Here is a 19693-nt window from a genome sequence, read left to right as displayed (position 1 = left end):
GAGTAATAACAATAGCAATACTGAAGTCTTCAGTGATGTAAATATTTTTATCTTCACATCAGTGTTTAATTTTAGTTGATTACATTTACATATTAATAAAACAAATTTATGTTAATTATAGTCTATCTAAAGTTTCTAATGTTATTTTATACTTATTAGTTCATTTTAATTTGCAGAGGAAATGAGTTTTGATTGCATTTAAAAGGTCACTTCTAGTAAAGTTTAACTTACAGTTTTCTTTGACAAAATACTTTAATCTAAACTTCTATACTTCCTAATTTATTATGCTTAAAAAAAAAACTAAATTACAAAGGTATAGCTGAATTTACAATTCTGGCAATGCTTATTTTAATTATCAATGTTATCATTTGGGAAACTTTTATTAAATAAAATAATAATAAAACTTTTATTAAATAAAATAATAATAAAACCCTGGATTAATTATGCTGTGCTTAATTTCTAGGGGAAAAAAAGATGTGTCACGGCTGATGCCTGTCTAAAAACTGTTCTCTGATCTGAAAGCCCATCCTTCAGTCTCTAATGGGGTAGATTCAGTGGTGAGGGAACCACACACTGCACTTGCTCAGGGCCCCTCAAGTATATTGTTGCTTGAATTGGTCACTGACCTTGAGAGAAGGTTCTTGAACTGAACCTGGGATTAATTAAGCATGCCAGCCAAATTACACTGGCACCCTTCTAGACATAAGAGAGAAAACGGTGAGACAATGTGAGATGTATCCCATAGCTTATACCTATTCATGTTTATATTGTTATGTTATATCAGAATTCAAGTAAGGAAGAGAAGGATGTGTATGTGTATGTTAAGCAGCAAACATGAATAGTGGATTGCTAATATATTTGTAGTACCTGAGACAAAAAAAATTAACCCTTTGACCCACTGTTCTCACTTCCTCTTTCTCAAGGCTTTCAGAGGAGAGGAAATGAGAGAAAGAACTTGGACCCTGTCAGTACTGCCCCATGTATAAACATTTGAGGCTGACCTCCTAATCAGTTTTGGCAGGCTGTTGAATTTCAAATGATTCTTTCCTCCTTGGTCTTAGGGCTTTATTCTGTAAGACCTCTGTCACAAATTGAAGAAAACACATTGAACAGAAGCCTGCAAAATAATTGGTTAAGGATAGTTATTTGTCTTCTGTTCAAAGACTTGTAATGGTCACATGCATTTTTACAATTTCATGTCAAAAGGAAGAAAAATCATAGTGATATCATAGTGTGGAGGTAATGGGAGAAAGATGTACCAGCTGAGAAGAACAGGAATTAGGTTTTGGGCTTTGTTATGGGACTGAAACAGCCTTGGTCCCTCTGGTGGATGACTTGGTCTGGGAGATGGACAGAAAGAATGCAACCCTATTGATTCTTCTGGACCTACTAGTGGCTTTTGACACCTTTGAAGGGTTGGCTTGGGAGGTACCATTTTGCAGTAGTTTCAGTCCTACCTGGAGGGTAGATTTCAAAAGGTAGTGATTGAGCTCTGGGGTCCCACAAGGTTCCATTTTAAGGTATGCTGGTCCTAAGCCATATATTGCTTGGGACCAGCACACCTTAAGGACCACCTCCTCCCTTATGAACTTACGCAACCATGATGGCTATCTTTGGGGGACTTGCTTTGGGTTCCATCATCATCTCAGGTGAGAAAGGTGGCAACCCAAGAAAGAGACTTCTCGATTGTGGCACCAAAGGGAGATTAATCTAGGAGATTAATTTCACTATAGAGCAAGTTGGGTGACACACAGGAAACTTGCGATAACTGTGGTTCTAAATAGCATTTCGGCTATCACCCAGTTTTATTATACCAAAGGCCATCAAGTATGTTCCTGCAGCTCTTAAGGTCTTTAATGCTAAGTCAGCTTCTCAGCTCTTATATGGAATTCCAATTTGGATCCATGCTTTAAACCAGGATGTTGAAAAAATACAAGCAAAATTCCTACGGAAAATTCTTGGATTACCCTCCTGTGTCCCTTACACATTGCTCTGCCTAGAAACAAACCAAATACATTTGGAAACCAGAGCCTTGCTCATGACAACCAAATTCTGGTTACATTGGTATTTCAAATTTGAGTTTAACAGCTTTGCTCATCATATGCTAACAGAATTTGAACGATCTAGTTGGATAAATTATATCAAAAACAAAATTAGATAAATTGGAATCACGTTGGATTCTCTGCTCTGTCTTACAGAGAAATCAGCCTTTGAGCTGATTAAGAACAGACGTTTGGACATAGATCTGCAGGAGCTTAGAAGATCTGCATGCAGTAGATGCTCCCCTCTACATTGGGAGCCCTGGCCATATAATCAGTCCTTGGCATATTACCTTACATGTTTAACTGATCCCCAACAGAGAAGAGCTTATATGCTTGCTAGATTTAATGCCCTTCCTTCTGCCCTGCTTTATGGAAGATTTAATAAGGTCTCATATGCTGATAGGCCCTGTCCATGCAGGGAGGGCAAAATAGAATCAGTTCCTCATGTCCTACTTAACTGTTTGTTTTATGCTAGGGTGTCATTCTCAATTTATAGACCCACTTTTTGCAGACAGGGAATGGTTACCCACCAAAATTAAGGTGTCTCTTCTTATGACCGCTCAGGACCCAATAAAAATTGAATTTGTGGCAAGGTGTCTACAGTTTGCAATCAAATAACGTGAGCACCTGTGTATCAAATAAGGCTGGTTTAGGACTGCGAAATTAAGTAATCCACTTAAATCAGTTTCACTGTAAAAATGATGGCGGTCTGATGTATCTTGTATATTATGGTCTTTTGTATTTGCTTTTGTATGCTTTATCTTTTATGGCAATAAAGGCTTTGGAGTAATCTGCTCCCCTTTATTATTATCTTCCACAACATGTGAAGACCTTGTTGTTTCATTTGGCATTCTCTTGTGTATCCTCCTTCCTGTTTATATTTTTATTTGTGTGTATAGTTTGTAATTTTTTTAACTGTTTGCTGCCTTGTGGGCCCAAATTGGGTGGAAAGTTGGCATGTAAATGTTAAAATAAATAAATAAAAAAACATATTCAGGATATAATCCCTTTCTGGTTCCCTATCAGCCATGAATATCCTAAGTACCAAACAATCAACCCATCAGGTCTTAAAGTACTAATGGTAATGGTAGGCCAATGAATAAAAAAATTACCATCCAAGATTTAAATCTGAATGACCAAGCTGAACTGGCATATACCTAGATAGGAATAGATGCAGCAGGTGGAGTTAACATCCCATTTCTGTCCATCTGGCTTCTCAGCTTATAGTCAGGGAACGCTAGTTGCTGTTCTGTGTAGAGATGCTGGTTTACTGATGCTGGGCTCATAAAATAGAATAGGATTTCTATTTGTGTACCTTCCACCAGTCTGTCTGATGCTGCAGCACTGTTATTTAAGACTAGGGTTTGCAGTTTGGATATTCTCTTAGAACTGGCACTACAACTGGATGTCCAGCTGTGACCTTTCTTGGAACGAAATAACCTAGCTACAGACATTCATGCCTCAATTACTTCCAGATAACAACTGTAACATGATCAAATGGGTTTGCCTTTGAAGAGAATCCAGAAGCTGCAGCTGATACACAATGCAATAACCCAGCTGATGTCTGTAGTTAACAAAATGGAACATATTACATACAACCTTGCCAACTTCACTTGCTGCCATTTTATTTCTAGTGCTGCTGGTTTTGGCCTTTTAAGTTCAGTGTTTAAGTTTCATCTGCTGTCATGCAAGCATACCAGCATGCTAAGATCTGCCACTGAGGCCACATCACACAGGGTCTTTTTGATAGTTCCATTAAGACTATGGAACTCCCCACCTTTCCTGACACCATTTAATTTCATATGAAAGCTGTTAAGGAGACCACCTGAGCCTCTACATAGTTGACATAGGCTGTATTTAATTGCTGGCCTAGAGCATCTGAGCTTCTCACATAATTGACATGTGCTGTATTTTTTAAATTGTTGGCCACAGTTCCCTCAGAACTCTCTCAGCCCATGTGGAGGCAGGCAATAGCAAACCACCTCCTAATGTCTCTTGCCTTGAAAACCCTACAGGGTTTCCATAAGTTAGCTGTGACTTGATGGTGCTCGCGTGCACACACACCCTGCTTCAACTGATGTTGGGTAACATGTCTTTAAAGCTGCTTTCTGTCCTTTTTAAAATCATCTTTGGTTCATCTGTTCATTTTGATTATTCTGTTTTTGTTGGCTTACCTGTTGTAGTTTTAAAGTTTTATCTTCTTTATTACCTGCCTTGTAGTCTCACATTATCCAAAAGGAAGGGTATAACTAAATTATTAAATAATTTGGTAAAAGTATAAGGGAAAGGAAGATCCGTGTCCCATCCAATTCTGATTTGTCTTTAAAGCAAGTTGCCTCCAACAGCATCACCCAATTTGGCCTGTTCTGTAGCTAAAACTACAGCTTTGACCTGGAATCACCAGTAAGCATACCTGGCATCTGCTAAGACATCTGCTAGGGACCCACCTCTAAGAGCATCTGGAATTGTCATGGCCACTATATGATAGCAAAGGTAATGAGAAGGAACAGTTCATACTGCAAAATGTACTGTGGATAGGGGAACTCATTAGTACCGTATATTAGTGCCCACGCAATTTCAAAAATATGCAGTCACCCCCACTACAGCCGGTCATTATCATCATGAATCTAAGTGACAGACAAAGAAAGGGATCTTGGGGTAGTAGTGGATAGATCGATGAAGATGTCAACCCAGTGTGCAGCTGCTGTGAAAAAGGCAAATTCCATGCTGGCCATAATTAGACAAGGAATAGGGAATAACACTGCTGCTATCATGCTGCTCTTATACAAATCTATGGAATACTGTGTACACTTGGAATACTGTGTAGAGTTCTGATCACCACACCTAAAAAAGGATACTGCAGATCTTGAGAAGGTATAGATAAGAGCAATCAAAATGATCAGGAAACTAGAGCAACTGCCCTATGTGGAGTAGTTAAAACGCTTAGGGCTGTTTAGCTTAGAAAAAAGTTGGATAAGGGGTAGATAGAGGTCTATAAAATCATGCATGGTGTAGAGAAAGTGGACAGGGAGAAGCTTTTCTCCCTCTCTCATAATACTAGAACTTGGGGTCATCTGCTGAAGGGTGAGAAAGCAGACAAAAGGAAGTATTTCTTCACACAAGGCATAGTTAAATTGTGGAACTCCCTGCCCCAGGTTGTGGTGATGGCTGCCAACTTGGAAGGCTTTAAGAGGGGAGTGGACATGTTCATGGAAGAAAGGAGTGTCAAAGAGCCACAACCAGTCTCCACCAGTTGGGCTGCTTTGGTTGGGTCAAAGGTTTCCCAAAACATCAAACTCTAGGCTTTCACCCCAAGTTTAACGGTAGCTGCCACCAACCCTGGGGTCCAAAGGGTGAGCCTCCAGGCAAGGAATCCAGGGTACCTCCAGCCAAGCTCCAAAAGTTAAGTGTAACGCTTACCCTGCAAGGTAGAAGCCTGCCAGGGAAAGATTACACTCCAAAAAATGTCTTAGGTTTTTGGTAGGTGGTTTTTACACTCAAACAAGGCACTTAGAATTAGGCTTGGAATCCCAAAATCAAAAGACACAAGCCATTTAAAGGCTAACAATTTATTTATAAGATTCAAGCTGGTTTACAGGAAAGAAAAAGTCATGAAGTGTTAAGCAAGAAAATAATAAACTATTTAGCATAGCTACCTAGTATATTCAAAAGCCTTTTTGATTCAAAAGGGTTGGCAAAGGTTTCTTGCATCAGGTTTATAGTTACCAACTTCCAAAGATGCTTCCAGCATTCAAGAGTTCCACAAATTGTCCAAAGTTTCTCCAAGCAGGTCAAGTTGACCAGAGGTTCCCCGTAGGGCCAAAATCAAATGGGTTGTGATGCAGCCAGCACAGCTCTCCTGCTGTACCCCAAAGCGTGCATAGTTTGTTTAGGGTTGGTCTGTCCTTATATTCGTTTTCTCAAAAGGATGAGCTCATAGAAACCAATCGAGAAAACGAAAGCACTTAGCTGGTAATTAATTGCTTGGTCGGAAATGCTGACTCCTTAATTGATGTGTTCAGGTGAGGAAGCTTACAGAACTACCTGCACCTGGACATTGTCATGATGGCTGACCGATTAATTACTAGAGCAAGGCACAGCCTTGCATTCCAGATAGGGGAGAGAAGGCTTTAACAAGCACCAGCTGGGGCCCATCTTGTTCCCTCCATCAAAAGCAGTTTTCAAAGTGTAACTATTTTACTGCTCCAAAATCCTAACAGCACAAAACTCATAGGCCTCACAGGCCTGAACCAAAGAAATAACACACTCCAATAAATTGAGAGACCTCAACTTCTTGACAAGGAGTATTTATGGCTACTAGTAAAAATGGATACTAGTTATGATGCATACCTATTCTCTCCAGTATCAGAGGAGCATGCCTATTGTATTAGGTGCTGTGGAACACAGGCAGGATGCTTCTGCAGTTGTCTTGTCTGTGGGCTTCTTAGAGGCACCTGATTGGCCCCCATGTAAACAGATTGCTGGACTTGATGGACCTTGGTTTGATCCAAAATAGCTTTTCTTATGATCTTAATTCAGAATCTTTTCCTGCAATGGAGAACAAAAAAACCTGGAGAATGGAGCCATGTATAGATTTGAGGGGGGTGGGGTATTTCTCTGCATAGGGTTGATGAATGCTGTTTTCGTCCTATACACATGTAGGCCTTTATTACTTTACTTAATTTCTTTGGTATTTTCTTAAGAGTACTATGGCTGAAAGTATGTTGCAAACATGCCGTTTGCCTGGGCATGCTGACAAAAGGATTCTATATAAATATCTAGCATGGCCCTGTGATCATCAGCAGAGGTCTATGCATATGCTTACCTATAGTGGAGGGGGGGTGACCCCTTCCGAACCCCATAAAATTGGACCCCCTGTCCTAATCTTTACTGAACGTTGGGGTTTGTGCAAGGACAGCCCCTTCAAGCTACACTGTGAATTTGGGGCTCGAAAAATGACCCCCCCCCCGGGCCAATTTTTTTCAGGAAACCAGAAAATAAGCCAAATGCCCATATTTACAGATATGGGTATTCGGATTATTTCAGGTGTCCCAAAAAAAATCGGGCCCAATAAACCTGATCCCAAAATTTACCAATTTTTTTTTTTTGCACAGCCCTATTACAAACACCCACTTGCTCTTCCTCTTTCTGGCTTCTCTCCTGTGCATCCTAGCATATATAGACAGGGACCTCCCTTACTGGCCCTATCCTAGGCTCCTTTAAAGGCAGTGCTACAAATGCTGGCTGTTCCCGGCCTCTTGCAAGGAAGACAAACTTCACAAAAGGCAAGGAAGCACTTTGCCTGTCAGTATATCTGGGATCTCTCTCCCTGGAGATTCAGCTGATCAGCTGCGGCTATAGTTCAGGCAGTGACTCTTTAAAGAGGGCAACTTTCCCCTTGCTCTGTGGGAGCTCCCAGTTGAGGCCTGGAATCTTGCCACCCCCTGAAAGTTGTTCTATATTATGTAGTAGAAAAGGGCAAGAGTCCAGTAGCACCTTAAAGACTAACAAAAATATTTTCTGGTAGGGTATGAGCTTTCGTGAGCCACAGCTCACTTCTTCAGATACAGCTAGAATGTGAATCCATCTGTCTTTAAGTAGAGGAGAGTGAATTCAGACAAGCATTAGTATGTAAATGTTAACAGTATGTAAATGTGAATAGCAGGCGTGATGGGATTAGGTGTGGTATGCAGAAGAGTCTGTGATGTCCAGGGGAGAGATGGGTGTGGAGAAATCAGCATTGGTAATGAGCCATGAATGCAAGACTCATTACCAATGCTGATTTCTCCACACCCATCTCTTCCCTGGACATCACAGATTCTTCTGCATACCACACCTAATCCCATCACACCTGCTATTCACATTTACATACTGTTAACATTTGCATACTAATGCTTGTCTGAATTCACTCTCCTCTACTTAAAGACAGATGGATTCACATTCTGGCTGTATCTGAAGAAGTGAGCTGTGGCTCACGAAAGTTCATACCCTACCAGAAAATATTTTTGTTAGTCTTTAAGGTGCTACTAGACTCTTGCCCTTTTCTACTACTGCAGACAGACTAACACGGCTACCCACTGTGAATTATCTATATTATGTGTTACTGAGCCATTTGCATGTCCATATCTTGGCACTTTGACTTTCAGATACCAATGTTTGAAAAGGACAGTTTGGCTTTCTGCCATTTTTCTTACCATAAAAAAATACAAGACATAATCTGCTGCTAGCTTTTAGAAACAGTGGCATCTGGCAGCGGTGTATTCATCCCTTGAATGCAAACCTAGAACTGGCAATTACATTAGAAAAGATTTGTACTCTGGGAATAAGATCCAGAAAATGGCAGGTTATCCCAGCTGAGACCACTTTCCCCTCAACCAGTTCATGTTTGCCTGCCTGTTTAGGAGAGAGGAAAGGACCAGAAAACTCCCAAGCACTTGCAGTAAATCTAAGAAGTGTAACATCAGCACAAACTCACAGAGTTCAGAAACAAACTCTGTGTACCTTGTGCCTTCTAATTTTGCAGAAGTCCCATCAGAAGGAGTTAAGCTTGGCTTGCCAGCAGTTAAGATTCAGTCACTGGTTCCACACAGAAAATTTATTTTTTTCAATAGCAGACCATATAAAGACTCTAATGGATTCAATGAGGCATAAAGAAAGTGTAAAGGGACAGCAGAAGAAAATAAAAGAGAAAGATGTGCGAAAAAGAAAGGAACTGAGAGCCATTGTAAGGTCTCAGGAAAAGGAACTAGGCAGCAATGATTGTATCTCCCGAAGTGTCTTTTGTTTCAGCTTGAAGTAATAGCTGAGAATGGTCCTTCATAGTGAGGCTTTAACATGCAGTCCAAGATTGATCTCCGTATTCAGAGGAGGAAAGTAGAACATTCATGAGATGCATGCAGAGTTTTTAGGCTATCCAACCTCCTCTGTTTGAAGTTTTTTTTTAAAAAAACACACCCTTAAAACCACTGAACTTTTAAACATATCTAGGAACTGTTAACCATGGAAATCTTTGTATAGGAATCACCTGGGCTTTTCAGGAAACTGCAATTAGCATTTAATTACCATTTAATTGCAGTAACCTATTGCAATAATTTATATTTCTTCTTCCAACTGAATTTGTTTTGCAGCGATCTTTTTTTAATTGGCCCTCTATTTTAGAGACAAGATCAGTCCAATAGCTGTGAAAATAAATGTGACTATCTTAAATATTAATGAGGGTTTTTTTAGGCTATTAAAAGCATGGAGTACCAACTATTGGATAACTCCTATATAAAGGATGAGGATTACATAATATAAATTTCTGTCAGTCTTAGTTATCCAAGCCATTTCATTATTTGTATTCAATATTTTTTGATGTAAGCAGATTTCCCCTTCCCTTGACTGTTTCCCCCCCCCCCCTTAGTGGTTAAGCTTAACAACATTGCACTAATTTTATACTACAATAAATGAGCAAAAGAGCCAGATGTAACATTTTTGTATACAAAATATATATTATTTCAGTGATAGCCAGACACCTTCAGTTTGTATTATGCATATAATCAGTATGTCATACATGGTGATAACACATCCGCAATTATCCCAAACACATAAATATTATTTAAAATTCGACGTATAGTAAGAATTGCAAGAAAGATTTTTCCATGAGATTTGAGTATGCTACAATAGGAAGAAGAACAGTTGGTTTTTATATGCCGACTTTCTCTACCACTTAAGGAAGAATCAAACTGGCTTACAATCAACTTCCCTTCCCCTCCCCACAACAGACACCTTGTGAGGTAGGTGGGACTGAGAGAGTGTGACTAGCCCAAGGTCACCCAGCTGGCTTAATGTGTAGGAGTGGGGAAACAAATCCAGTTCACCAGATTAGCCTCTGCTAATGAGGAATGAGGAATCAAACCTGGTTTTCCAGATCAAAGTCCACTGCTCCAAACCACTACACCATGCAGGCATCCAAGCATTGTGGAGAATAGGGCCAACCCTAGAATTTTTGGTGCCTAATTCAGTTTCCTACTGAAGCCAAATATTTGAAGACTTTCAAAGGAAGCAACAATAATTTCAGCATCATGCATTTACCATGGCATACTTTTCATGAGGCAGAAAGAGGCTACAAAACATCTGGTTGTTCTAGCTGCAGTAAATATTTAACAGTAGTTCTTTAGAATCTGTACTTATGGAGGCAATACTTTGGAAATTTCTTGGATGGGTATGAACTACTATACCCACAAGGAAGCAAGGGACTTCACCAATGGACTTTATGCATATCCCTTTCAACCCAGCTATGGAATCCTGTGTATACACAGGTATGAACTTGGGGCGATATTTGTGAAAATACCAACAGCAAGAAGGGAAGAGCAGAAATAACTGCAATACAGCATATAGAATTGGGTGAATGAAATAAAGTAGCTGTTTTTCTAGTAGAAGTGGTCTTGTTAAGCAAGATGTGTTTACCTACAAGTAGTCCTAGCGGAACCTGTTCATGGCTGTATCTGGTGTCCCCAAGAAAAAAGACAAGGGGTGAAAGAGTTGTTTCAAGTCAATGGGACAGGGAAATCAGGCTTGAAGCAGGAGTGAGAGGAGTAACAGCAAAAAGGGGGAGGATGGAGTTTTGAGGCTTAGCCAAGTGAGACTAGGAGAAGGGGAGGGGGCAAAAAATGGCACATCGCCCAAGAATGAAAGGCCCTACTGAAAACAAAGAGACTCATTTTGGAGTGTGTAGAGCATCAGACTGCCTTTTTATTTTTTATATTGAAGTGGCAGAGCTAAGAATGTACTCTTCCATTGATTGCAGTGTTCTATACACCTGTTTGCCAGATTTGTCTGAAATTCCTTTGGGGGTTCTTTGACACTTCAGACAAAGCAAAAAGTATAAATACATAAAGTGTAAAATCTCTTCATGTGGAACAACTGTAAAATTATTAAACTAGGGAAACCCAATACATTAAACTGTTTTTACCAATAAAAGTAAAAACATATATTTAAATGTACACAATGGTCATTTATGCATTGGAGTTTTACTGTAGGTTCATTGCTTGCTGGACCCATACTTTACTGTTGGGAATCTATGCACCAGCAGTCTCCAAGCTTGAATCAAGTCCCCGCTCATGAACACATGAACACATGAAGCTGCCTTATATTGAATCAGACCCTTGGTCCATCAAAGTCAGTATTGTCTACTCAGACCGGCAGCGGCTCTCCAGGGTCTCAGGCAGAGGTCCTTCACATCACCTACCTCCTTTAAACGCTGCTTTATAATTGGCTTACTTGTAGTGTTTACTGTGAGAAAAAATCCCCCCAACCCAATTGCCATATAAAAAAGCATTTTAAGAACAACAACAAAACAAAAAACCTCGAAGCAATCTGAAAGCGGGGAGGGAGAAATCCAAGCCTAGGTTTTAAAAAGATTTTCTTCTGAAAGAGCTCAGAGGAAGCAGGAAGCATTTCAATCCCCACCTCTGGACATGCTGCTTTGTAATTGGCTGTGAGCGAAACCAAGCTTGTGTGTCCTGCACTTTGCCTTATGCATGGGGATTTTGCCCGGGCTTTGCTCAGGGAAGATGGAAGAGTCAGGTTAACAGAGGAATGGGAAGATCTGGACATTGCAAGGGCTGGCAGCGAGGTCATCTTTAATGGACGGAAAACTCATGCATAACTCCAAGGAACAACCCATTCAGACTGTGGGTGAATGTGAGTTAAAGTACCTATGCATAAACGACCAATATCACTCAAATAGGCATCATGCAATAACAGATAAACTTTCTCTAATAGGAATAAAAGGAACCATAAGTAGAAGTATGTAATTAAAGCATTCTCAGAAAAAACTATGCCAGTTCCTTGGTTTACCTTCAGAAGGGCAAGAGAACACACATTCCATGTTTAATAACTTTTGAATACATCCAAAGCTTTCTAGAGCATGAACTCTCAACCTGCCTCCACCTTCAGTCATTAATCTTTGGCCAATGCTTCATTTTCTTAAGAAACGCTGTAAAATGAGGGCATGATTTGTTAGGCTTAGAAATTGGAAATTCAGGTTCAAATCCCTCCTCAGCTATGAAGCTCATTGGAAATTTTGGGGGAAATTAATATCTCTTAGTTTAATTTATTTTGCAGTTATTGTGAAGCTAAAGTGGCCCTTTTAGCGCAAAGTACACATGTAACAAGTGCAGAAGCCAGTTGGCATTGTCACCAAAAAGTATAGAACTCTTTCATCCATAAAACATTCAGGGATAGAAAGGTACCACTGGATTCATGTGATGACCCAGTTAAGTATTTCCTCCCGTTCTATGGCTAGAGTTCCACCTAGATTTCTCTCTCTGTGTGTGAGTGTGTGTGAGGGGGGATTTTTGCTGATTCTTGACTCCTGCGGGAGACTACTGATTCCCAGCTAAGCCATTTATCCTTTCCACAGTCTTCTGTCTGCCCCCTCTGGAGCAGCATTTGGGGAGTGTTTTGGGCTGCTACAAAAGGGAGGAGTCGGTGAAACACCCCCCTTCTTGTGCCCATGGAAATCAAGGCAGGATTTAAGTCAACAACTTTTAGTTTAGAATTCATTTCCAAGTATTTGAAATTAAAGATACAAATGTTTGTGTAAAATAAAGAATAAACCAGGATCTTGTTTATTGCTACACAAATTTAAATTTCTGTTATTAGCAACAGCATCATAGACTACTGTGTAGAAATGAGAAAAATAACACTGCATGTGATAAGTTTTGGAAAAATAATTCTTTGGCCACTAAAGAACATTTTATGCATATTTTGTGACCATAGCAGAAGGAAGATAAAGGAATGAAGTTTAATTTCAGCCACTTAATTTTACTTAATTGAACTTGATTTGAAGTTGCTATGATGAGTGTGAACTGATGTGTTATAATGGCAGCATGAGAACCCTATTTTTAACTTTGATGGCTAAATTTACCAGGGTAGGTGCTGCTGCATATTCTCTTTCAGCAGATTAATGATGTGCTGTATTGTTTTTCTTCCCTCAATATCATCTTTTCTAAACAAATCTTGCCACACTGTAAACCGTATACTATGATTTCTGATAAAGTACCGATAATCTAGAAAACTAACCTCAAATTAAACAGCTGGTAGTACAAACACAGATAGACGGGACATTTGTTTTTGTTTTCCTCATTGCAGACATTGGCATTGCTGGGTCATAGCAGTGATCTGTAACAACTGGTTTGAGCATTGGTATGCAAATTAATACACTTAGCAATTAGAGGCAATTAAACCAGGATCTTGTGCAATTAGTAACTGTTCTATTCTTGTTTTATTCAGAGAAGTTTATGTGTTGGGAAAAGGAGAAAAAAGTACAGGAATCTTTTAAGTACTTGTCAAGATGTACCCAATCATAACAAGTTGCGGAACACATAAATTAGCACAAGGAAGCAAATGGAGGAGAATAAATAGGTAGAGAATGACAGCAAAAGTTTTGTTTGGGGATGGGGATGGCTGACAACATAGGCTACACCAACAGAAAATCTTATCAGAATATTTTGCAGGGCGGTGTTGGCATTTTTGATAACATAGGTTTTCTCCAGTTTCAAGTGAGAATAGAAGGTACTTCCACATACTCATGGTGGGTGGGAGAAAATACCTACTTTGGATCCAATCAGTAATTATTATTTAATATATAGCAAAATGTAAAATTATTTTAGCTAATGCATCTCAGTTAAAGTTTTTGATGTGTATCTGAAATAGTTTACCATCATACAAACCTAGCTTCATATTCATAACAATCCCTTTCAGGTAGGGTTGCTAATTTGGGATTGGGAAATTCCTAGACATTTGGAGGTAGAGCCAGCAGGGACGTATTGCATACATTCCATCCTCTGAATCTGCCATTTTCTCCAGTGGAACTGATCTCAGTAGTCTGGAGAACATTTGTAATTCCAGGAAAACCTCAGGCCCCATGTGGAGGCTGGCAACCCTACTTTCAGTGTGCAATATATGAAACTTCCTTGTGTTCAATAAGAGACAACTTTAGGGCAAATGTTTTTGAAAAAATACAGCATTGTATTTATTTATTTATTTTACACAATTTGTATCGCCTTCTGCCCTCACTAGGGCCACCAAGGCAGCAATAAGCAAAGGTTGGAGGTCTTTCCATGGTAAGATCAATTATGATTGTAGTATAATTAAAAGTAGTTGCAGACCATTTGTTGCCATTTCCTATGATATTGAATCACTGTTAGTTAGGATTCTTTGTTGTTATTAGCAATATTTTTACTTTTGCTTTCTATTTGTGTGAGCTGCAATTAAAATGGCTTCTGTATTTTTTTTCTTTTATAATCCATGACTACATTTAACAAAGTACATTTTCCAGTAGTTTTAGATTGGCTGTGGAAAATGTTTTGTTATGAATATCTTCTTTTTCCCATTACCAATATGCCCTTGAGGTTGGTCAGTAGTATCACCATTTACAGATACAGCTGAGAGCTAGGGGTATTCTTCATGGAGATTTGCTGCTGTTTTGACGCTGATTTGCGTCGGAGTCAAATTTTGGTTATTCACTGCAGATCCGTGTTTTCCCCCCCTGAGCAAAATAAGCCGGGTTAAAAGAGAGGCAATCCAAACCACTTTTGAGACGATCTTTCCTGTGGACGGGTGTTTTGTTGCACGGATGCCCATGAAAAAATGTTTGCTTCGCTCCCCAGGACGTCTCCTTTCTCCTCCCCCAAGAACGGTGATTGGCTGGGGGAGTTTTGCGCTCGGACAAGAATACCGCCCCTTTGGCTGCCTGCCTGCCTGCCTAGAATCCTGGCACTTCTCTCCCTCCATCCCCGCACGCCTTCCCCGCCCCTCGCCCGGGATGGGCCTTGGAGCTGGGCCCACACCTCCAAGCCCAGGGGGACGTAGGACGGACGGCTCCAGGGGGAGACCGGCGGGGCCACGCCATGTGCTCCTCGTGCTCTGGGGGTGGTGGTAGCTCAGTCTAGGGCAGCTGGACCCATGGGGGGGATGTTCAAAGGAAGGGGCTGTTGGCCCCTCTGCCCCAGAGGGGAGGGGGGATTTTTGAGAAATCGGATGGGAAAAATGTGCATCCTGAGAGCGGAAAACCCAAGGCGAAACTCCCTCCCATCACTCTTCTGAAGAGGGGCGGCCAGCCTGCTCTTATCTCCCTCCTCTCTCTCGATGCACTGTGGCCGGATCATGGCTGGCGCGCAATCCAGGGGCCTTCTTTCCTCTCCCCCCCCCATGCACACTAGCTGGATCATGGCTGGTGTGCAAGCTAGGAGCCCTCCTGTCTCTCACGACGCAGTATGGCCGGATCATGGCCAGCGCGCAATCCAGGGGCCTTCTTTCCTCTCCCCCCCCTCCATGCACACTGGCTGGATCGGGGCTGGTGCGCAAGCTAGGAGCCCTCCTGTCTCTCACGATGCAATGTGGCAGGATCATGGCCAGCGCAATCCAGAGGCCTTCTTTCCTCTCCCCCCCCCCCGCCATGCACACTGGCTGGATCGGGGCTGGTGCGCAAGCTAGGAGCCCTCCTGTCTCTCACGATGCAATGTGGCCGGATCATGGCCAGCGTTTCCAGGGGCCTTCTTTCCTCCCCCCCCCCATTCCCACTTTCAGCTAAACACTTCTCTGGGCACATGGATTCCCTGCCCCCCCCAATCCTATCATTAAAGAACAATGGGTTCCACACCTATAGAAAATAGAGGGAAGCTTTGAGGAAAGCGCTACCTTGCCCCCCCCCCCAATTTGGAATCTGACTGTTCCAAAAGCAGAACAGAGCGAGGGTGGAAGAAAAATGGAGGAGGCCAGAGGGACTGGTGCTTGTTTTTTGCTCCCCATCTTTTATTCCTTTGTCATCAGCCCAATTGCCTCTCTAGCCAGTTTCTGCTTCCAATATATTTGAAGAAATGCTTATTGTTTATTTTAATGTGTTTGACTGTCAACTCCTCAAATTCTCTTTTTGCTCAACTTATTTTCAACTTAAATTTGTTTTGCCAGAACTCCTTTCTGTTCACCTAGGTCTGGAAAATCATCCACTTTCTAAAAGGAGCCTTTTTGCCTTTGATAGCTTCCTTCACTTGACTTGTTAACCTTGCAGGCATCCTTTTAAACTTGTTAGTACCTTTCCTGATTTGAGTATGCATTCTGTCTGAGCCTTGATCAGCATTTGCAGGCATCCTGGAGGGATTTGATGCTCTTAATTCTCTGATTAACTTTATTTTGACTAATACCCTCGTTTTAGGAAAGTTCCCTCTTTTGAAATCAAAAGTGATTGTTTTCGACTTTGGAGACAAATTATGAGACATAGGGACAACAAAAAAGCAAGAACAAGAGATCTTTCGCACAAGATCAAGGAAATCAAGGGTAAATTTAAAGCACAGTTATAGATGCTGGAAGATCAACATGGAAATATATTAACTGAACAGGACTGCTGCACTGAAAGCAATTGGGAGAAACAAATAATCAGAAGTAGATGGGACATCAAGAGAGCTGTTCCAAACCACAGAAATGGAGTCCATCAAAATCTTAAGAAGAATATGTCATCAAATACGGAAAACAAAACAATGGCCCACAGACTGGAAATACTCAATCTATATACCAATTCCAAAAAAAGGAGTCATCAAAGATTACAGCGACTATCAGACCATAGCATTAATTTCTCACTCAAGTAAAGTGATGCTCAAAGTCTTACAACAAAGACTGACCATGTATGGATCGAGAAGTGCCAAATATTCAAGATGGATTCAGAGAAAGAAGAGACACCAGAGATCATATTGCAAATTTACATTGGTTTCTGGAGCACACAAGCAAATCTTAGCAGAAAATCAGCTTGTGTTTGATATTTTACAGAAAAGCTTTTGACAGTGTGGATCATGAAAAACTATGGTTGGTTTTAAAAGAAATTGGTGTGCCACTGCACCATTCATTCATTTGAAATGTGGTTTCGGAGGAAAGTTTTACAGATACCATGGAGCACCACAAAGACAAATATGTGGGTTTTACTTCAAACCAAGCCTGAACTGTCTTTAGAAGCTAAAATGACTAAACTGAGGCTATTGAACTTTGGTTTCATTATGAGAAGATGACTGAATGAAAAAGTCATTAATACTAGGAAAAGTTGAAAGCAGTAGGAAAAGAGAATGAACCATCATGAGATGGATTAAGTCTATAAAGGAAGCCACAGCTCTCAGTGTGCAAGACCTGAGCAAGGCTGTTAATGATAGGACATTTTGGAGATCGTTAATTTATAGGGTCACTATGAACTGGAAGCAACTTGATGGCACTTAACACAAACAGAATGGAAAGAGAGAAGGTGACAGAGAGAAAATAAGTGGCATCTGGAATACACTGGCTTCCACCTCTCTTAGCCAAAAAGAATTATCAGTAGGCAGAAAGGTGGGGGCACTCAGACCCTCTAGTAAACATTTATTCTTCACAAAGTATATAAAAAAATACTAACATTGTTTATTTAAGAAGGAGGCAGCAAATATTTATGCAAACTCAAATTTAAGTGTATAATTTAAACTAGAACTGAAATGGTGATTGTATTTTATTAATACTAGACCTTGCAAAAGTCTCTGCCTGGCTATCTATTGTGGTATTACTCTAGATCTCAGGAAGTTACCGTTCCCTTTTGTGCTGCTCCAAAGGCTTCCTTCTCTATGTGAAAATCTCGTTCTCTGTTATCCATGTAATGTTTTTCCTCCTTTTAATCAGAAACCAGAAAAATCCTAAATGCTAATAATGACAGGCATTAAACAATAAAACAAAATGCAACAGAGTAGCCGAATTCGCATTCTTCAAAAATAAAATCAGATAGGAAGAGTCTGAATTTCTTGAATATAGGCAAACTACAAGAGCTGAAAGTGTACAGGTTATACATCCCTAATTGCATATCATCTGTTTTGTTCATAGGTTGTATATGTAACTGCTACTTTCCCTTACGTCATGCTTTTGATTCTGCTGATAAGAGGAGTCACACTTCCTGGGGCCTCTGAGGGAATAAAATTCTACTTGTACCCTGATCTATCTCGTCTTTCCGACCCACAGGTAGGACCAAATAACCAACAAGCAATCCTTTGATTATTTTTTCTTGCACTAATGTATTCATATTTTGTATTATGCTTTCTTTTGAGGTCAAACAGTGATTTGAACAAGATACTAACATTTTCACAGCAGTAGGACAAATGTATAAATTCTCTCATAGCATTTAATTGAAACGTTCCTTTATTGTTTATGTTCAGCTCTGAAAATTCCAGTTTAATGCATGAGCTTTAGAAGCTGCAATGAATGGTGTGGATTGGGTGGAGTCTATAATGTGAGCCACCTCACCTGCATCCTTGAAGCAATTTTGCAACTATCTTTAAAGTGATTGTGATTGTTTTTAATTTGACAATGAATGAAAAAACATATGAATAAACATACATAATAATGTATGTTTACATGATACATAATAATATTAACATAATAATTACTGATAATATACAATTCAATATGCCTAGTTAAAATTGATAACAAAATTCTCAGTTAATTCTAAAACAAATCAGTGGCAGGTTATTATTATTACATTTAACGTTTGGTCAATTACAAAGTGCTTTAAATACTCTAATTTTGATAGGCATTTTTTTCTTGTTCAGACTCTGTACATGGAGACAATCACAATACTGCTATATTAATAAAATATATACAAATATTTCATGTTTTGCAGTTTACCCTGACAGTCAGTTAAAATATGTCTGTACTATTTTTTTAAGAATAGTTCTGCAAGTTCAGATTCAAAGGCAATAAGTTGATATTCAATCCATATGTAGTTAGGTGGAATAACTATTTAATAGCCTTATAAGGATTACCATACTGTTGTTCTCACGTCACCATTTTTTAAAAGATTGTACAATTGCAGCTCATCGCATGAGGAATTCAGGAGTAAAACTGATAAGAAAAATGTCTCCATATTTTGCCTTCAACGTCCTCAATAATTTTTTTTAATAAAATTTTTTATTGCTTTTTCCATAAAGTTAATACAATAATCCCATTCAATATACCATCTAGCTTATTTTTCCATATCTAAACAATAATAGTACAATGCTGAATGGATATCCTCATAGTAAGATACATATAACAATTTGAACTCTCCCCCCCCACTTCCTCTAACCCATTCTCCCCCCCACTTCCTCTAACCACTTCTTTGTATTACTCTTTGCCTATCCTTCTAAAACATTATATATTTATTTTTATTTATCTATTTCTTTCTTATATCCATGCATACGCCATAACTTTGTAACCCTTTCTGATATGATTATTTAACATTGAAAGTAATTAAAAATGCTAATAGAGTATAAATTATTCCAAAAACTAGGATAGAACTACTTAACATTATCATGTAAATTTAAAAAATATATAATTATTTCCCTACACCTCCCCTTATTCCCATTATTTTAATACCCTCCAACCCTTCATCCCTTCTTTTTAAGACTTCTTCTGTCGGGGGTTTCTACTGTTCTTTTCTTGCTTTCTCGGTATAGTCTCTTGAAGTCGATGGTGTCCAGTTGCTACATCTTGCCCAGTTGAGTCTTCATCCCATCGCATTTCTTCTTGGTCTTTGCCTTGAATTGGATCTGTCAGTTCTTTGTGGCTTAATAAAAATCTTTCAGCCTCAACTGGTGAATTGACGGCACATCTGTTCTGTTTATAGG

At 39.7% G+C, this 19693-nt stretch overlaps 1 protein-coding gene across 1 annotated transcript in view; it reads left to right on the top strand.

Moving 5' to 3' along the window:
• SLC6A11 (solute carrier family 6 member 11) overlaps positions 1–19693 on the top strand; it is a 116124-nt gene that overhangs the window by 39519 nt on the left and 56912 nt on the right. Inside the window, exon 6 of the mRNA XM_056856495.1 lies at positions 17916–18050. Within this exon, the coding sequence (XP_056712473.1) occupies positions 17916–18050 (135 nt within the window). The remainder of the gene's footprint in view (positions 1–17915; positions 18051–19693) is intronic.

The sequence above is a fragment of the Euleptes europaea genome, chromosome 1 (genome assembly GCF_029931775.1).
Source record: "Euleptes europaea isolate rEulEur1 chromosome 1, rEulEur1.hap1, whole genome shotgun sequence".
Lineage (NCBI taxonomy): Eukaryota > Metazoa > Chordata > Lepidosauria > Squamata > Sphaerodactylidae > Euleptes > Euleptes europaea.
This window is presented reverse-complemented; position numbering and strand designations above follow the sequence as displayed.